The following is a 17,660-nucleotide window of genomic DNA, read 5'->3' as shown; positions in this document are numbered from 1 at the left end:
TAACCAGAATTACTGTATACCATAAAAACAGAGTTTAAAAAATTCACCAACACTTAGCAGGTTGCTCCACTGTGGGCTTGCTGTGGTCTGTTTTTTCGACCAATATTCGGTCACACTGTGGACGGTCATACAATCGAGCGCCAAATGGCGAATAAGCGAATTTCGTGCAATAAGAGAAGTCTGAATTTGACCGACGAAGCACCCGGCGGAAGCAATGCCAAGCGCCAGTGCAGCGAAAACCTCTTTTGGCCGGAGGGCGACGACAACGACAGCTTCTTCTCCAACGCGAATCTGGAGGATTTGCTGGATGGACGCAAGGAGGAGCTCTTCGGGACACAGGCGGCGGAGACGGGCAGCAACAAGTTGCAGAAAAGTGGATCGGATGAGGGACTGGGACTGTTTGTCGACACATCCTTCTCAGACACCCAGAAGGCCTCCCTAGAGAGATCCTACAAACCCAGCGAAACCAGTGCTCCAACTGATGGCCATAAAATTGATTTAGCTGATGATGACAACGCCGACGAGGTGTTCAAGAAAATCAACCTGAACGACCTAAGCATTGGCGAAATGGAAGACATATTCTGTGGCGCAGATGACTTCAGTGAACCCATGATTCAAAACACCCAGCTCTTCTTGGACGCGGTGACCTTTAAAGTGCCCAGGACACCGGAGAAGATACTGCCCTCCGTTAAAGACGAGTCCATGTCGTTTATTTCCAAATCTGTGATAGAGGGCATAGTGCAGGGCACACAATATGTGACTTGCGAAGAGCTAAAGAACCAATCCATTCTTGATCCCGAAAATTGGGAGACGCAGGCTTTTGCGGACTTCGAGAAGGATAATCAAGTTGAGGAAAACTTTCCCAGCAAGGGTGAATTCTATGGCCTGCCGGATAAGGTAAAGAAGATGATACTAGAGCACAAGGGCATTAAAAGTCTTTACGGTATGGTTATTAACCCAAAACCAACACCGCACATGTTTTTACCTAATTTTATAATATCCTCTAGAATGGCAGGACGAGTGCCTGAATCTACCTGCTATTAGGAAGCGAAAAAATCTTATCTATGCCCTCCCCACGAGCGGTGGTAAAACCCTTGTGGCCGAAATTCTTATGCTGCGCGAACTACTTTGTCGCGAACGCAACGTGTTGTTTATTCTGCCATATGTGTCGATTGTTCAGGAGAAGGTCAGCGCCATGTCTCCATTTGCAATCGATCTGGACTTCATTGTGGAGGAGTATACGGCCGGCAAGGGCAAGTGCCCGCCTCAACCGTGTCGGAAGAGGCGCAGTCTGTTCATTGCCTCCATTGAAAAGGGAGCTGTTCTGATGGACAGCTTAATTGATGTGCAGCGACCCCATGAGATTGGTCTCGTGGTGGTGGATGAACTGCATTTAATTGGCGAAAAGGGCAGAGGAGCCACCTTGGAGGCATTCCTCACCAAGGTGATGTTTTTGAATGGTAAATATTGTTTTGTGATACATTTTTGAATGAACAATAAGATTTGGGGTTTCAGCCAATATTCAAATTGTGGGCATGAGTGCCACGATAGGAAATCTTAGCGAAATATCCTCATTTCTTAATGCAGATGTCTACACAAGAGGCTTTCGACCCGTTGAACTCAAGGAGTACATTAAATGTGGCCGGGATTTGCTGGAAATCAATTCGGCAGGTCAAACGCTGGACGAGATCTTTGTTCCTAGTCGAAGTGTTGATTACAATGTAAGGAATACTCAGTTTCACTTGCTATTGGAACTAAAAGTTCAATATATTCTGCTTTAAATTTTGCAGTACAGCGAAGCTGTCAAACGTGCAGATCCTGACCACTTGGCCGGTTTGATCAGCGAATGTGCTCCGGAGCACTGCTGCCTGGTTTTCTGTCCCAGTCGCAAAAACTGTGAGAACGTGGCGCTACTTCTCAGTCGTATTGTCCCAAAGCAAAAGTTTTTCGAGCACCGACGTAGCGAGAAGGTGGACTTGATGGATGCTCTGGACAAGATGTGCGGCATACTCAGCCCGGTCTTGGCGAAAACTCTGCCCTATGGCATAGCCTATCATCATTCGGGACTGACTACGGACGAAAGGAAGTACATTGAGACTGCCTATCGTTTTGGAGTAATCACGGTTATCTGCTGTACCTCCACTTTGGCTGCGGGCGTGAATCTTCCAGCCAAGCGTGTAATAATACGAGCTCCCTACGTGGGTCAGGAATTTATGACTTTGTGCAAGTACAAGCAAATGGTGGGACGAGCTGGTCGCGCCGGATTAGGTGAAGCTGGCGAGAGTATTCTAATAGCACAGAGCAAAGACAATTTGCAGGTGGGCCAAATGCTTTTCTCACCCATGGATAAGGCTCTGAGTTCAATGGATCAGCAGGAGGCCGTTGGATTGCAAGTAAGTTTTAGCAAGGATATTTTTTTAATGAGGAAAACGCGTTACAAAATTTATTGACTTGTGCGATACGTAGACACCACGAACGGATCGACCGACGAACCGACACACTGTCGGAAAACGCGAGAGATTCTGAAATGTTATATTTATCAGGTTATACGGTTTTATAGTTCCCGAGGTTTTTAAGGGTTTTTTACACTGCAAACACACACAAAACCGAATCTACTTACTTATAAGGTCTGATTTCTTCTGATGTTCAACTGATAAAAATGCAATTTTTTTGAGTTTATAGTAAAAATGGTTGTTTTCTTTAAAAAAGAGCGAATGGTTTTTTTTTAAAAAAAATGAAATTTTTTTGAGTTAATAGTAAAATCGTTGTTTTCTTTAAAAAAGTGCGAATGGTTTTTTTTCCCGTTATTGGTTTTTTTTTTCTGCTTAAAAAAGTTATTGTTATCCGTAAAGATTTGACTTGTCTGGTTAACTGTGTCTACCGACTGATTCGGAACCCGAGAAACGTAGGCCTTATATAGGTAGCCGACCAAAGTGACCACATCGTAACTAACTAGTTATACCTCCTACTTTGAAAAATGTTCAAAAACGTTTAAAAACTCATTTTTTGACTCTGTTTTAAAATTATACTCTATGATGGTCGATTTCTAAAACAAAATCATCCACATATATACATATGTATATAAATTATATTTAAACTTACCATTAAAGGATTGCTACTAGCAATTTGCTACCTTAACAAAATAAGTGTTATAAAAGGACACGACTTTATATTTAAAATCAAATCTGTTCACATTATTTTAATAAAATTTCTGAAATCGAAAGTCATTGGTGTAGTTTTTTGCGAATTGGGCACTTGTAATATGAGAAGCACCCGCAACGCCTGGTTTTAAGCTGAGTCTGCTAAATAAAAGCAGAAGAAACTATTTTTTTTATTGGAGGGGTGTACATCAATTGAAAAATTTGTTTGCAATATTGCTGAATAGTATTTTTCGGGATTTGGATCAGATGTCTGCTGATTCTTCATTTTTCGTTAGCAGCAAAAAAATGATGATTTTATATTTATTTTTTTTATTTATTCTGAAATTGCTGATGAAGGAATAAAATAATATCGTTGTTGACATTAATGAAGTGGAAATATTTTAATTGCGAAATAGCTTATTGGCATCGTCATCAGATCTGTGGGATTTGTTGAGGACGAAAACGGTATAGTTGCTTGAAATTTCATCGAGGACTGGGACTCCTAGGCTGAAAATAAAGTTTTTAAATTTAATTGAAATGCTGTGCTTCCGATTCTTTATTATAATATAATTTGGCTAGTTGTGAAAGACTGATAATTATTTGTCAGCTTATTTGCATTTTGCTGCGAAAAGATGGGAAATTTAATCGCCTGGTTCTTTTTTAACATAGTGTGCTAAATAAGCAAAATTTGTATGACCGACAATTAAGTTGAAAAGTTGAACTGCGAAAGGGCAGCGAAAAGAAATCGATGCAAATGAAAAATTCAATTCTTATTTCAGTCACTCATCCTCAGCGTGGTTGGATTGAACCTAGCAGAATGTCGTCGAGATTTGTACCGGCTGGTGAACAGCACCCTTCTCGCCGTGCAGGCCAGCTCCCTGGAGGTGGCCGTGGAGGAGATAGTGCTCCGGATTCTACGTGAGATGTTTAAAAATAAAGTGCTGCAGCTGACCGAACCGCCGGCGAAGTCAAAGATAAATTCTTCGGAGATTATAACCACGCAGGAGGTGAACCAAACCAATCGACCGGCTGGCGAGCGACGTCTACTTATTGGCCAGTCCACGCCGTTCAAGTTGACCAACATTGGAAGAGCTGCCTTCAAAGCGGGCATCGACTACAAGCGGGCGAATGCCATTCACAAGGAACTGAAGCAGGCCCAGCAGCAGCTCATCCTGACCAACTACTTGCACTTGCTGTACCTGGTTGTGTGCTTCAATTCGAATGAAAGGGGTGATGAACTGTTTCCGGCTGACGCCAGCGTTCTCTTTGGAGTCTACACCTCGCTGCCGCCGGACTCGCAGGCCTTGTTCAAGCAACTTGGCTTCACGGAGGCCCATGCAGCTAGGCTATTTAAGACGCAGTCGGTCCAGGGTCCCTTGTCTCTGCAGCTGAATCGCCTCTACAAGGTGCTCATCCTGGCGGACATACTGAATCTCATGCCGCTTCCCTCTGTGGCCACCAAGTACAATGTGGAGCGGGGAACTCTGCAGCACCTCATTAGCCAATCCATAGCCGCCTCCAGTGCCATTGTACGCCTCTGCGAGGAGCTGGAAGAGTTCTGGTGCTATAAGCCGTTGTTTGAGCGTATCCTACACAAAATGGATCGATGTGGAACCTTTGAGCTGGAGCCGCTGATGGAACTGCCAGCCGTTAAGATTGTGAGGGATTAGTTGGTTATTTAAGGACTGGAATCTAATTAATGGAAATTTAATTTCTCATTTAGAATCGTGCCAAGCAACTGTACGCAGCGGGTTTTCAAACCATCGAGGATATAGCCAAAGTAAGACCCCAGCTTTTAGTACAATCCTTAGAGCACATGCCCCTCCGAGTGGCCAAGGAAATAGTCTCGGCAGCTAAGGTAAAAACAATGTTTATCCAAAATATTCTGTGCCTTGCTAATATCGAACCTATTTTAGATCATTTTAATGAAAAAACTTGACCATCTGGAGGAGGAAACGGAGAACCTTAAGAACTGTCTGCAAACATCTGAAAAAGATTAGTGTGCGCCTCTCCAAGTAAAAAAGTAGCTAAGTAGGTTTTATATTTATTTCACTTTTTGTTTTGATTGTTATGCACTCCGACTTAAGTCTTGGATCTTGGCTGTCTACAACGAACACGATCTCCGACAAAGCTTAAATATTACAGACAATTTGTATGCAAATTGCAATTTTAAATTAACACATTAAGTATTCGCTCGCTCTAAATGTACATTAAGGACATCGATTCTGCTGTTCGGCTGGATGTTTTATGTTTTGATTTCTGATTTGGCGGAGATAAACGAGTAGGAGGAAGTAAGTTTTATAAACTACTAGATACGAGCTAGCAGACAAATTCGCAAGCTGCTACTATCACGACATTTGAGTATTATACAACGTATATATAAGTAGGGTGTTCAGGACATATAGAGCTCATAGAGCAAAAATAGCATAAGCGATTGAACGTTAATTGATAAAATTCAAGCTAAAGAGCGCTCAGATATTGGGTTTAAAATATTACTGCAACTCTAAGGTATTCAACTAAAACATAAGTTTAAAAAGTTAATATCGCTTATGTTGTTTTTTAGTGGCTATTGCTTAATATGTCCCAAACCTTTTTGAATTACAAGTAGGTTTTTGCGGCTAAACGTCTAAGGTAGAGACAGATTTGTTTAAGAAGTTGGAGCCGTGCACCAAAATGGGAACTCTCCTCGTGTTGGGGGAAACTTATTTACAGCTGAAGAAACTGAAAGATTAAGAAAACCAAGTCATTTAAGATCTTAAATTACATATGTAATGAAAACTAAAACTCACCTTATTACAAGCGAACCTTTTTCAGTAGGCAAAGTCGTCGTAGAAATGCTGGGCAACCCGTCCGCCCGCCTGCTGGTAGCTCCGGCTCACTCCCGACCCGGCGACGGCTCCTCCGCTGGACGATCCGCCGGCTGCTCTTCCGGCAGCAGCGTATTCGAGTCGATGTGGACGCGCGGCTTGCGCCGGGACAACAGCCCGCCGGCGTATATCTGTCGACGAGAAATAGGAATCACTATGATAGTTCGCTGGTTGCGACTGCGATGCGGATGCTGATGCGGATGCTGATGCAGGGGCGGATGCTGAAGCGGATGTTGGTGATTGATACGCTGGCTGATAGGCAAATGGATTATAGGAGCTGGCATATTGGCGCTGCAATTGCGGCTGCTGCTGCTGCTGCTGATATGGAAGCTGATGCGAATGTGGAATGTGCTGGGGCGAGAGCGGTTTTAGCGTGGGATCGAGAGCGTCGTTCAGGGTCACATCGTAATCGTTCTCGTAGAGCTCGTCGAGATTTAGCTTGGGACGCTGCGGCTCCACACGCTTAGGCGTGGTGGGCAGAGCACTGCGAGGCGGAAGCGTCGTCCTGGGTGGAGTGGGCGATGGAGGAGCCTCCTCCTCGTCTTCTTCCTCGCTATCAGGACTTCCCCTCAACAGTGGAGCTCCATGCTCGAGCAGACGCACTCCCGAAATGGTCGAGCCCATGTCGATTGGGGTGCTATCGGTGGTGGGCAGTGGTTTTAAGGCCACACCCACTGGCTGAAGGCCTCGGGGCAGATATGGACTGCCGCCCCTAGAGGGCAGGAAAGGTCGCTTGACCACACGTACCGATGAAGGACGCTGCGAGACGCCTGAGTTTCGCCCGCTCAATAAATTGGCTCTCGTCCTGGGGGCTGGTGCCTCCTCCTCGACCTGCTCCACTGGATGCTCCAGCTCCTCTTCCTCCTCCACGATTGGCTTGCGCGGACGTGGCGGCACTGTTGGCTTCCGGGTGGTGGTTGTCTTGGACCTCAGTCTCTGGTTTCTCAATGGAGCTGTTGTGGAAACGGGCGCCGGACTCTCCTCGTAGTCCTCATCCTCGAAATCCACATCTGCTGCCGGTGCACGGGATCTGGGAGCCAGAGGACGCTTGCGCTTTCTCAACGGTTCCTGCTCCGCCGGCTCGTAGTACTCCTCATCGGCAGGCTTCTTGTCCGTCACCGGTTTCCTCAACGTGGTTCTCGTGGGCTTCTGCTCCACGCGAGGTGCTGGTGTACGTCTCCGAGGAGTGTTCCTGGCCGGAGGCTGTTCGTATTCCTCCTCCACCTGCTCTTCAGGGTAGTCCTCCTCCTCCTGGGCACTGTTTGATGGTGGCTGCGTGGTGGCCGTGATCTTTTGCACCGGATAGGAGAACTTTTTCTTCTCATTGATGGGGACGGGTCGAGCTATCCTCGGTGGAGCCCGGGGACGAGCATAAACCGAAGCGGCTGCTGCCTTGGGTGTGATGAATTCCGTGAGTGGCTTTGGTGTTGTCTTCACCTTCTGAGGTGTTTGCTCCTCGGCGGCCTCTTCCTGATCCGCACCACCATAAGGTTTTTCATACTCATCCAGGTCGTCCAAAGCGGATGATGGTGTTGTCCTGTCCTTTTCCACCCGTCTCCTTCCCAGTGGACGGTCTTCGTTGAAGCTGCGACGTTCCTCTACGCGTCCTGGCTTCCTGGGAGATACCTTTCGACCCACTGGTCCTGCTGTGGGTTTACCTCTTGGCCTCTTACTCGGCCTCTCGTCGTAGTCCTCATCCTGAGTCTCCTCCTCATCACGGTAACGATTCCTATTCCGCCTGATGGGTTTCTTGGCCTCCGCTCGCTTCTCCTCGTACTCATCATCGTAGTCCAGCTCCACCTGGGGCTTCCTCTGACGTGGTCTGGGCTTGGGCCTTCGCACGGGACGCTCCTCATAGTAATCGTCCTCGTACTGATCCTGATCTTCGTAGTAGTAGTCGTCGATGGGTCTGCGGTTGTAGGGACGCCTCAGCGGACGTTGTGGTCTTTGAGGACGACGACGAGGGGCCGAGGGTTGAGTGGGTGGCGCGGGCGTTGTTGTGGTACTCGTGGACGTGGTTGTGGTGGCCATATAGAGCTCATCGTTCCTAGGGAAAGAGATGGCAATTTAATATAATTTATATATTTTTTAATATTATTAGGAGTGTTTAAATAAATTAATGGAGAGGTTAAAGAGATATGCTTTTTGTATTCAGTTCCATGCATTAATGTTATACCAAATTAAGGTACTGATATTATATCAAATAATTAAGATATCTTAACTTATTAATACATTCAACATATTTCTTAGGGGATTCTCACCTGTTCCAGTATTTCTGGGATCCCTCGCAGTCCACATCGGATGCAAAGTGGCAGATGAAGGTGCGCTGATCGAAAGCCGTGAAGTTGGCGCACAGAAAGTCGTGTCTTATGCCATAGACACAGTGGTGGTAGATCTGCAACGAGACCAAAGCTGGTTAATCACATTTGTTTGGCCATAACTAATCCTCTCTGTTAGCCCTCGTTTAGCGCTTCTTTTTGCCCGGTTTTGGGGTCAAGATCGAGGCGCAAACAAGTTTTAGTTTTTGGCGTCACGTCGCCAGTTAAACAAAAAAGAGAAATTGCTGGACAGGTAAGGTACAAAGGGACTGGGTTGGGTTGGGCTGTGTTTGGTTTGACCAGGTTTGATGTCCAATTATGTTACGTCGCTTTTGGCCAGACAAGGTCATGCCGGCTTGCTCACCTGACATTTGTACTCGATGGAGGCATAGAAGCCGTCGTGCAGCCCCTCGCACTTGAAGTGGATCTCATCCATGGGCGGCACGGTGGACAGGAAGGGATAGGTCGACAGGTTGTAGCTGTGCAAGATGATCAAAATTAAATGTATGTAAGTTTGGGATAGGACCATTTGTTGTACAGTGATAGAATGACTAAATTCTAAAAGCTTTCAAACTTTCTTAAGGGTTATACATATACCCACACTTTCAAAAAATATTAAATTACTGATTTAACCATCTTAAGACACGTAAGATGTTTGTGTAATATGTTTAGGTAGGCCAACAACAAGCCGTTTATTATTATTGAGGGTCAAAAAGGTGTCATTAACTTGGTGGCTAGAAAAACTTACTGGTTAGGTAAAACCATAAAACACTTACCACCCTTTATCGATCTTTACCTGTACACATTGAAGGGCCTTAAAATAACCATTAAAACAAATATATGTAATTATTTTGCCTTCTGAGAATCAATCTTGTTCTACTCGTTTTTAACGCGTAATACTTTTATTTGCAAATTCTTGTTCATTACTTTTTAAAATTCTGAGAACTTTATTGTTTGGCATATAGGCTTGTTGTTATTTGTTAACAGAGGTGAGTTGACGTTATTGCAAATAATTGACTAAAATATATATAGATAACATCCTATTGATCAAATTCTCTTTGAAACTCAACTTCTAGGGATTGCTGCTGGTGCTTCCTACGCGTATTTCCCTTTAAGTATTAAAATATCTTAACTTACCCTCTCAGTTCCCTGGGCAGATTGGGATCCCAGATATAATCGATTTGTGGGATACCCGTCAGCTTGGAGTTCTTTGACAGCGTGACGTTGTCCGACTGAAAATGAGATTACATACGAGTTTGCATTACTAGGAAACCTCCATTAATCTCATCATCTTACCTTGCCACTGTCGCCACCATCGCCGCTGGGCACTGGCTGCTCCTCCTCCACTTCCTCCTCCTCGACGGCCCCCGCTTCCGTCGTGGTGCTGGTGGTGCTGCTCGTGGAGGCGGGAGTCTTGGCAATGGACACCTTCTTAAAGGGCAGGGCGGCATCTGTGGAGGCCAACAGGCTCAACAGCAGCACTAAATCAAAAGAGAAGCGAAGTTTAAATTAATTAAAATTTCACAGCTGGCAAATATTACATAATATGGCAAGGATTGGTGTTATGTCATGGTCCGGTTCGATAATCGAATTTAAGTGCTTTTTTGGGTTTGGTTGAGCAGTGTCCTTCAATTCGAACTTACCTGTTGCTGTCATTAACAGCCAGCCTTTGGCTTTTCTCATCTTGAAGCCTTCAGTTCTCTGGTTGTTTGATAACTGAAATGAAAAATATACAAAATATTATGTAAATTTATCAGTTTTGGACACACCTCCTACACCTTTGCGGAAGATTTATGTTCTATTGAAGTCGTTGAACGCTTCAGAAATGAAAAAGAAATAAAAGAAACTTCTCCGGCATTCTTACTCTTTGATGGTTTCGAAGAGTTCTGGATTTCTTATTATCTAATATTCAAAACACGTCCCATGATTAACGTTACTTTGTGTGCTTGTCATTCAAGTCGGGAAGAGTCGAAAAAAAGGGGGCTCATTAGAGGGGAACTTCTTCATGCAGAAATGCATTCTATCCAAAATTGGTTGTAGAAAGTGTTCTTGGCTGAACTTTTGTATTTGGTTAGCTTTTCGATTTTGTTTTCCTAGACTTATGGTAAAGGAAAAGTAGTGAAATTTCTTTGGGAGAGAACTTTTAAATTGAACGGATGGAATGTGTTTTCTGAAAGCTGTTTCCTGTCAATACCAGAAGATATATATTAAATTTATAATTTATTAGATTTAGTATTATAATGAAATCTTTTTATAATTTTAATCTGTTTTACTAGGAGTTCCTAAAAAATAAAACAGTGAAGAGTTCTACCAAAATCACTAGAATAAGAAAACTGAAGTATACAAATGTTAGTTTAAATTTCAATTAATTATAAGGAGTTAGACCTTAATTAATAAAATAACATTTTTTATTAGAAATTGTTGTACCTATAAAAGCATTGTCAAATTCTTTAGTATTATTACACCTCATAATAACTTATAGCAAAATCACTGTTCAAATGAATGTTTTTTGAATACCACTTGATTCACCATCTAATCGTTCCTCTTTTCCTTCACAAATGGGCCAATTAACTAATGCAATCACTGCAAATTTCGCGTAAACATTATTATGCTCACTTCGATCAGCTAGCTTCACTTTCCGATTTCCGTCTCGGGTGTCGGGTAATTGCATAATTAGGTTTGGCAGCCTTCAATGTCACTTCGGTGGGTTCGACTTACGTAAGTGCGAATAGGAGCGAATGGCTGGGCGAAATTGAAAGGGTGGTGGCCACCGCACTGACAAGTAAATATACAAATGAATAACTACTTCGACCACATAATAAACACAATGCATAACTATAACAAATTGAAAAGCAAGCGAGAAAAAAAGACTTTCATTTCCAATGCGTTTTTTCGCCGAGAAACTAAATGCAAACGGCTTTGGCTCGGAAAAGATCATTGGAGCATTGTAATTTGGCAGTCGATAGCCAAAGTTAAATGCAATTTGTTTCTCCCAAAAATAGTATTTTTATTGCGCATTGTTTGGGCCAAGTCTCCTTGGTCTTTTCGCACACGGGGCGTATACTTGATGGGCATTGCGGATTGTCGAGGAGGCTCCTCCTCCGCCTTTCTGTTTATGCACGGCACAATTTTTCTGCTCAATTTCAGTGCCCTGAGTTCAAAGATTTTGCCGATCACACCCTGTTTTTTGGTGATCTGTTGTCTAACCAATACAAAAAGTGTGTCGCGCATTTAAAGTGGAGATTTGATTGGATTTGATGTCTTTCGGCCTGGCTTATTGACTGTTTGCCAGTCTGCTTGTGTCTCTCGGCTGGTTTGCACTTTTTGACATTTTGCCCGTCTGTGTGGGCCGAGTGCGGAGATAAATATCTCACTAAATATGATAATGGTTTCTGTTTTGACAGAGATAACAACTTTTATGGCAACGAATGCCTCGGTCGAAATGCCAAAGGGTTCTTGAAAATGGCACAAAACAATTGAAAACATTTTTTTTGCTTTCAGAAATTATTGTGGGCGTTTAGATCTTTGTTTTATTGTAGATTTTGGCTTGGAATTCTAGTTCGATTCGAGTCTTAGGGAAAAAAATATTGTAACAATCCTAATTTTTTAAGGTAAGGTTTAATCGAGAAAAGATACAACACCGTACTATTTTAGTTTGTTTGTGTAGAAGGCCTCGCTTAAGAACCTAAATCAAACCTGTGCAAAATTCTTAAGCTGGCCAAAATAATGTAATGCCCACACACTAAGTATTACCGCGACCTTCCATTCATCAACTTCTCTTTAGTTTTTCCCATTCATGTACATTTTGCCCAATTTCCATGTCTTGGCTAAAAGTTAAGGCCAGCTCGGCCATCGGGTGTCTTCGAATATGGGTGATAAATTGCCCTGTGCTAAACAAAGTTAATTTATGGATCTTCTTTTTAGTGCCTACATAATTTCGAATTTAGTGCAGCACATTGTTTGCAAATGAAATATTAACTTATTAATTCCGGCCGTATAATCTTTTACAGCCCACGGAGAAATCAAAATCGGAGTGTCAAGAGACAATAAATGATGTCTCGAAAAGTCGATGCCTAGCAGGTCTTATTGTCTTGGCCAAGTTCAAATTCAAGGCTAAGCACGATGACAAATACCGGTGAGTTGTTATTTTTGCCCCTGCCTGTGTTTTGTACCTAATTGATGAATCTTTAGACACGTTCGACTGCAGCAAAAAACCAAAACAAGATGAAACGGAAACAATAAAAAAAATCTAGATCTGGTTTAGGAAATTCATTTTTAATTTGTCCAAAGGCATACAAATTTATTTGATTTTTAATAGAACATTTGCATGAAATATTCATTATAATGGCAAAAATCGTCGGTGGCTTTTCCTTGAAACTTTGCTAATTTTTCCATCTGCTCAGAGATTCTCTGACTTTGAATGGGTTTTTTTTTAACAATAAAAGGTGCCTAGAATCAAAAGCCCCGAAGGTTTCGCCTCCCACACAGACACAATGAGCAATTTAATTAAAGTTTTATAAGTTTTTTTGTTTTGTATTTAATTTTATTGCCTTGTTGTTAGATGCATCATGGCTAAAAGGCAAGATCGTCTGGGGACAAACTCTCGTTTTCGTTTACATCTTTATTCATGTGTATTTTGCATATAAATTTCTTCGACGTCAGCAACGGGTTTTTTTGTGATCGAAATTTATAACCCCAGGTTGTCCCAATCCGGTTGCCCGATAGAAACAGAAGTCGGTGACAAGTTTCTTATGGTCGCTTTTTTTCAGTCTGCCATCATCTCTCTTAGCCAGTCGCCAGCTGGCCAGTACAAGTTGCTCGTTGTCATAAGAAATTAGCATCTTTATAGGATGTTATGAGAGCTCGGCTTTGGGCACTTTCAAGGTCGCCTTTTTTTCGTGGTTTATTGGTGCAGTGCAGACTTTAAAAGACGGCCGTTTCTCATGGTACACAATGGCACCAAATCATTTTCGGAAATTTCGAAAATGTGTGAGGCATTTTACGGCCCACTGGGTTTTATAGTTGCTATTTGTCTTTAATCGGCGTTTAGTTTTTTATGAATTATTAATGGAGTGGCGTAGGTTACTAGTTCGCAGGAAGGGGAAGCCAGTTCTTAAAGAGTTAATAGGATTCAACGGAGCATAACTTGTGTTAATTGTGTGTTGATAATTGGTTTCAACTATGACTAACGGAAACAAAAGGCTTTTGTTAAAATGTTTGTTGTTTTCCTAAGAAGCCTTGATAAAAATTTCATAGACTTCTAAGAAAGATCTTGTATATATCTTTTTAAGAATTTAAGATTTGTCGATCCATTTTATAAAAGTATCTGTATCTTATTAATACATTTGTATTTATTTAACTAGAAATCGTTTACTGAACTTATTTACTGACTAAATTATTAATAAAAGCAACTCATTTGTTAAGATATACTTTTATTACATTTTCATTGGGTTTGGGATTCTAAGAAATGTCACATGGGTCTTATAAGAAACCTAATCTTAACTTAATTGTGATTTATTTTTATTTTTTTAGTTTCTGGGTATTAAAATGACTTATTTGCATTAATACTCCAAGTTTTTTGGTAATATTTACCATAGTTTTTAAAGAAACTTCAGGTGTATGAATCGCATATCTCTAACCTAAATCTGCGATGAACATGGACCCCATTAGGAGCTTTTCTCGGCTTTTCTTTGGCTTTTTGCATTACACAGCATCTTCAAGCAGTCGTTGGCAGTTGGTGAAAACACGGTTTCCTTTTTCAGCACATACAAATCAAAATCAATTTGTGTTTGTTTTATTTTTTAGCTTCGTTATGTTTTTTTACATTTACTAAAGCTCTTTAGCAAATAGGTTTTATCGCCCATTCCGGTTGGCCAACTTTTTGACTCTGACCTGAACTCGCAAAGAGTTCAGTTCCCAGACGCACAAAAAAAAACACAAATATTACTTAACTTCTACTCTGCTCTGGGACAATTAAGCAAAAAAGTATTGTTAAGTTTTTTAATTGTGGAAAACTGCAGGCAAGTGGTAGAAAATAACGTAGAAATGGAGAGTGAAAAGCGCCAAATAAATGGATGAAAGTAAAATTTCAAAATTTCATTTGTGGCTGCTGTGCTTTTGCTGTTGATGATGATGAAAGTAAATCTTGGCTCAGTTTTGTTGGCCATATTCGTTGTTTCCATGGTGTTGGTGTTGTGCGCTGAAGATGCGCAAACCATTTGAACAACTCTTCACACAAACACCAATAAAAACTGTAACTGCAAAAGTCAGGGGGGGCGGAAAAGGGGGTTGTCTTGCGGCCAAAAGGGGCGGTGGGGGCGGGGGATGTCTAACAATGTACAAGGCGCAGCGAAATAATTAGCAACGCCTGAGATCATTTCGGTACTTTTGTGTTGGCAAAACGCCTTTTTGGCCATGAGAGATGGTGGACTTTAGCGCACCGAAAAATAATATCAGTGCGGTCAAAAAAATTTGCTTACTGTTAAAGAAAACATTTAAAAAGGGCCTAGGAAAATTAAAAAACAAACTATCTCTAAACCTGGTTTCATTAAAACATAGCTCATGTGAAGAACTTTAAAAACTATATATAAATAACCTCTTCCCAAATTTTTTAAATCTAAAAAAAATATTCAAATTTTAATAAAGATTTAACACACATTTAAAAAATTGAAACCCCCAATCTCAAAATCGATTGTTTTTAAACATTGCACACGCTTAAAATTTTTAAAACATTATAAAAACAACCTCTTTTGTAGGTAAATAAGCAATGAGTGGTATTTTAGATAATTAAAGTGGTATATCCACTAAATATAAAGTAACAATACTTCCAAAGAACTATAATTCCATTACTAATTTAAGCCATTGAAAATGTATTAAAATATGAAATTACAACCATTTCATTCTTATCAACGTCATTTCTAATATTCCTATTATTAAACTTGTTCCAAAAACGATTGATTTTAAAACTTTTAAGATTAGTTAAGGTAAAAAAATTGAAAATATCATTTTAAGCTATAACAATTTTTTTCTGTGTACTAGGAAGGGTGTATAAATAGGTGTTGAGCCCACTTGAGGTGTTCGACTTGTAGATAAGCTCCACAGAGCCCTCTAACAAGCAAATGCAAATTTTCAAACTTACCTTTTTTTCGGTCGATCGAAATTTGTTTTGTATAATCCACGAAAGGGTTTATTGTTTTTCGCCCTGGTTTTATCTGCTCAAGTTGTTTTGATTTTTCCAAATGTTTTCAGCTGATTTTGTTTTAATTTTATACGTTTCTTAAATGAACAATAAAAATTTAGCACCATAAAAGTTGGCACTCACACAAACGCAAAGGCACGCAAAATCACACAAAGGCAAAAATCATTAATGTTTTTCTTTTTTATTTTTGCACTTGTGTTAATGCTGCAGTTTTCTTTGTGGGCCTGTGTTTGTGTTAGTGCACTTGTGGAAATTTTTATTGTTGTTTGGCTGATTTTGTAACTGCTTTTGCGGTTATCTTTGATTAATTGCAATTATTTTCAAATGATTTGTATAAAGGATTTCCGAGGGAATTCGCACTATTTATGAACACTTTTTAGCTATTCTCTTAGCTAGGTTTTAATCAAAATTTTCCATTTGTTTCGAACACTTTTTTATATAATTTTTCCAACTCTCTCACGCACAGAGACACCCGTTCATATGTATATACACGAAGATATTTATATATATATATATGCACCCGATCGGTCACGCCCACTTACTTAGAGACCAGCTGTGCTGGCTGCCGTTCACCTGGCTGACCGCTTGCAGACTGAAATTGCAGATCGTATTGGCCAACTCGGAGTTGGCATAAAAATGGGAATTCGGCTGGCTTTGCGTTTGCTTTTCCGTCGAAAGCTCCATCGCTCGCTAATTTTGGTCCGTCTGCGCCTCAGAAAACGGGTTTATTGCCGCTTCGATGCCGACTTTGCGCATGCGCAGCACGTTGTCACCGAATGTTGGAGAGCCCGAAGAAATCCGGAGAGCTGAAGATTCGGAGAGCTGAAGATTCGGAGAGCTGCAGATTCGGAGAGCCGTACAGCTGGCTCTCTCTCTATAAGCCGAGCTTTTCTCGCCTCTGACTTTATCCATTTTCCTCTGTCAACATTCTGCAATCGGTGTGTCTTTGAAATTGTATTTCCCTGGCGACTTTGCTTTGCCTTTGCTTTTGCTTTTGCTCGGCTGACTTTGCTCTGCTTTTTGAGCGTGCTGCTCACTTGGCGACGGGCTGATAATCGTGCTTAACAGGTTTATTGATTAAGATTTTTTCAGACCTTTTTTTTCTCAATTTCTTGCAAAATATTGAAAAAATGTACCAGAAATTAATATGGGTTTATTGGAGCAGTTGGCGGAGAAGGCGGGCTATATTTAAATTGCAAAAGCGTTACGAGTTTTATAATGTAATTTGCAAAACCTTATCGTGTTTTTGAGTATGTGTGAAAAAAAACCAGCATTTTGATCTATTTTTGCATAATAACTGATGTAAAGTCAGAAAGTAATTAGCCCCTGCACTACAGAACATTATTTATTTCAGCTATACTTTAATTTTTAATATAATTTGTATATATAATTATAAAAGCCGTAACAACTTTTACTATATTTTTAAATGTCCAATGTTAATGTTATGATTTCATATTAAGCTGTCTTTAAACCAGTAAGTTTTGCAATAAAATGATTACCATCTATCATAACAAAGCTACATTTCCTTTTACAATGCTACACTTCCGATTAAAAATCGTTACTTTTTATATCGCACAGATAATTACGCCCGTCTTTACCCTACAATAGATTACTTAATAAATTGATCGTGATCCATTATCGATTTGCCAACTAATATGCCCGTGTGCATTGTTTATTTTTAGTGCCTTAAATGCTTTGCTTTCCTTCTTTCTTTGGCTCAACTACCTGGTGACCGCGATGACATAATGGTAACAATAATACGGCCAAATTACGGTTACAGTTCAATTAATGAATCGCGCTGGGCCCAAAAGCCATCTGCCAAGGCATTAGTCACAAACGCAGAGGCCCTCGGTCTCACAGTGGCAAGTAAACAGAAATTATTTAAACGCCTCATGAATTATTGCGCATACGCCGCGTGGTCCGATCGTTTGAGTGCCTCGCTTCGTTTGGCAATTAAATGCTGGCCGCGGTAGTTGGTCAAGACTGCACTTCGGGCTGGATTTTCATTGACCGAAAACCACTGATCGAAATTGGTTTCGAATGCAAAATAATGCAAAGCATTTCGCGGCTCTCTTCATAATGGAATCAATCAAGACCCGTTCACTGCGGCTTATGGTATAAATCCACTAGGCTTCAC

General features: G+C 41.2%; 2 protein-coding genes across 5 annotated transcripts; one reads left to right on the top strand and one right to left on the bottom strand.

Moving 5' to 3' along the window:
• The first annotated feature begins 104 nt into the window (after window positions 1–104).
• On the top strand, window positions 105–5,381 carry mus301 (mutagen-sensitive 301). Of its 2 annotated transcripts, XM_017078312.3 has the most exons (7): window positions 106–943; window positions 1,008–1,460; window positions 1,516–1,721; window positions 1,791–2,393; window positions 3,920–4,798; window positions 4,864–4,998; window positions 5,057–5,381. In XM_017078312.3, exons 1-7 carry the CDS (start codon window positions 145–147, stop codon window positions 5,138–5,140), a joined length of 3,159 nt encoding a protein of 1,052 aa, XP_016933801.2. In that variant the 5' UTR covers window positions 106–144; the 3' UTR covers window positions 5,141–5,381. The 2 variants fall into 2 exon arrangements, with proteins under 2 accessions (XP_065720632.2, XP_016933801.2); XM_065864560.2 differs by lacking the exons at window positions 3,920–4,798; window positions 4,864–4,998; window positions 5,057–5,381 and adding an exon at window positions 2,467–3,223 and having other exon boundaries at window positions 105–943.
• LOC108012851 (proteoglycan 4) lies at window positions 5,173–16,250 on the bottom strand. Of its 3 annotated transcripts, XR_005014141.3 has the most exons (10): window positions 16,066–16,249; window positions 15,464–15,600; window positions 9,969–10,041; window positions 9,622–9,806; window positions 9,463–9,557; window positions 8,690–8,804; window positions 8,269–8,402; window positions 6,755–8,054; window positions 5,930–6,138; window positions 5,173–5,861 (listed from the first exon to the last, which is right to left on the bottom strand). XR_005014141.3 is itself a non-coding variant. In XM_036814667.3 (9 exons), exons 3-8 carry the CDS (start codon window positions 10,006–10,008, stop codon window positions 5,951–5,953), a joined length of 2,673 nt encoding a protein of 890 aa, XP_036670562.2. In that variant the 5' UTR covers window positions 10,009–10,041; window positions 15,464–15,600; window positions 16,066–16,250; the 3' UTR covers window positions 5,173–5,861; window positions 5,930–5,950. The 3 variants fall into 3 exon arrangements, 2 of the variants coding, with proteins under 2 accessions (XP_036670562.2, XP_065720633.2); XM_036814667.3 differs by having other exon boundaries at window positions 5,930–8,054; window positions 16,066–16,250; XM_065864561.2 differs by lacking the exon at window positions 15,464–15,600 and having other exon boundaries at window positions 5,930–8,054; window positions 16,066–16,092.
• Window positions 16,251–17,660: the final 1,410 nt, after the last annotated feature.

This window comes from Drosophila suzukii, chromosome 3, assembly GCF_043229965.1.
Source record: "Drosophila suzukii chromosome 3, CBGP_Dsuzu_IsoJpt1.0, whole genome shotgun sequence".
Taxonomy (NCBI): Eukaryota; Metazoa; Arthropoda; class Insecta; order Diptera; family Drosophilidae; genus Drosophila; species Drosophila suzukii.
The sequence above is the reverse complement of the archived record's forward strand: the minus strand, read 5'-3'. Positions and strand labels throughout refer to the sequence as shown.